The 1,526-nt window shown below is 73.5% G+C and overlaps 1 protein-coding gene across 1 annotated transcript in view; it reads left to right on the top strand.

Annotated features, from left to right (window-relative positions):
- Positions 1-1,160: 1,160 nt before the first annotated feature.
- The window catches only part of CFAP46 (cilia and flagella associated protein 46), a 99,540-nt gene continuing 99,174 nt past the window's right edge, over positions 1,161-1,526 (top strand). Inside the window, 1 exon segment of the mRNA XM_034987446.1 lies at positions 1,161-1,245. Coding sequence (XP_034843337.1) covers positions 1,197-1,245 — 49 coding nt within the window. The 5' untranslated portion in view covers positions 1,161-1,196.

Genomic DNA, 1,526 nt, shown 5'->3' with positions numbered 1-1,526 from the left:
CTCCAAAGCTGGTGGTCTCCAGCCCCGCTCCACCCCTGGTGCACTCATCCACACACCAGCATGTCTAGGCAGCTGTGAGCAGACCTGCACCTCCAGGAGCCTTCCTGCAAAGGTGAGCTCCGAATACCTCAGCATCCCGCATGCCCGGACAGAACACCTAGCACCTGCTCCTGAGCTACCACCTGTCCAGCCCTCCTCTGGAGCTCCCCGTGCCGGTGCATGCCCCATCCACCCTTGTGTGTAAGGCCCAGGGCTGTGGCCTCTTGGCCCTCTTGGGTCTCACACCTGTCACCCAAACACGCTCTCCCTTCCTGCCCTGGGCGTGTGCCCGCGGCCTCTTCACCTTCACCCTCTCCAAACCAGGCTTCACCTGGCACCCTCAGAAAACGCCAGGACCCGGGCGCACCGCGTGCAGCGCCCGTGGGAGGACGGCGATCCCGCCCTGGCCAGCGCCCTGACCCGGTTCCCCGCAGCCCCGCCCACGCGCCCTCGCGGGCGCCCCTCCCTCCCGCGCAGGTGCCGTTCTCCCCCGTTTGTGGGGAGCCTCCTCTGCTCTTGCAAATCTCAGCTCAGCCGTCCGGTGCTCGCGCGACCCTCTCAGGGTCCGACCCCTGGATGCGCATTCAGTGTTTGCCTGATGTCCTCTCCGCACGCGGCGGCCGTGCAGCCCCGCGCTTCCGGGCACGCTCAGGCCCGGCCCAGGCAGGGGCGAACAACTGTCCGGACGATCCCCGGCCTGTAGGATGCACGAATCAGTGGATGAGTGGGTGCCCGCGAGAATGAGTTAAGGCAGGCAGGGACAGGCTCCGGAGGCCAGGACCAGATCCAGGGGCATCCCCGGCCTGGGGGACCGCGGGGCGGGGACGCGGGGCCGCTCGGGCAGCATCGCCCCGGGGCGTGGGCGGGGGCTGGGCGAGCGGGGGGGGGTCGCGCGGGCCAGCGTGGGCACGACCCCGACGCGAGCGCGCCCCGCCCTCGCTCCGCTCCCCTCGCCCCGGGGCTGCGCCCCCGCCCCCGCGTCCTTGTCCGGGAAGGGCGGCCCGGACGCGCACGGGGTGGCCTCCTGGCGGCGCTTCGCCTCCGGACTAGTGTGGCCCAGTCGCCGACCCGTAGGACCGGCGGCGTCCCCCGCGGTCGCTAGGCAACCGCCGGCAGCCGGCTAGGCGGAGAAAACCCAGCGCGCTCGGCCCGGCGCCATGGACCTGGTCATCACGCAGCAGCTGGCCCGCGCCGGGAGCCAGCAGGGTGGGCGGGGGACCGAGCCCCAGCCCCAGGGACCCGGGACCCGCCAGGACCCTGCCCCCGGAGAGGCGGAGCGCGCAGGCCCCTGGCCCGGGTGGCCGGGTCCCGCCCGACTCGGGATTCCCACGTTGGGGAGGCCCCGGCACCCACGCCGCCCCCGCCCCACGTAGGGCCTCCGCGACCCCCGCCTTGTCGTCCTCCGCGGTTGCCCAGGATCCCTGCCCCCACTGCTGCCGAGGCTCGGCCTGGTGGGGGCTGGGGGCGGGGAGCGGCCGCGGGGGGGG

The sequence above is a fragment of the Mirounga leonina genome, unplaced genomic scaffold (assembly GCF_011800145.1).
Source record: "Mirounga leonina isolate KUSES-001 unplaced genomic scaffold, KU_Mleo_1.0 Mir_114, whole genome shotgun sequence".
NCBI lineage: Eukaryota > Metazoa > Chordata > Mammalia > Carnivora > Phocidae > Mirounga > Mirounga leonina.
The sequence above is the reverse complement of the archived record's forward strand: the minus strand, read 5'-3'. Positions and strand labels throughout refer to the sequence as shown.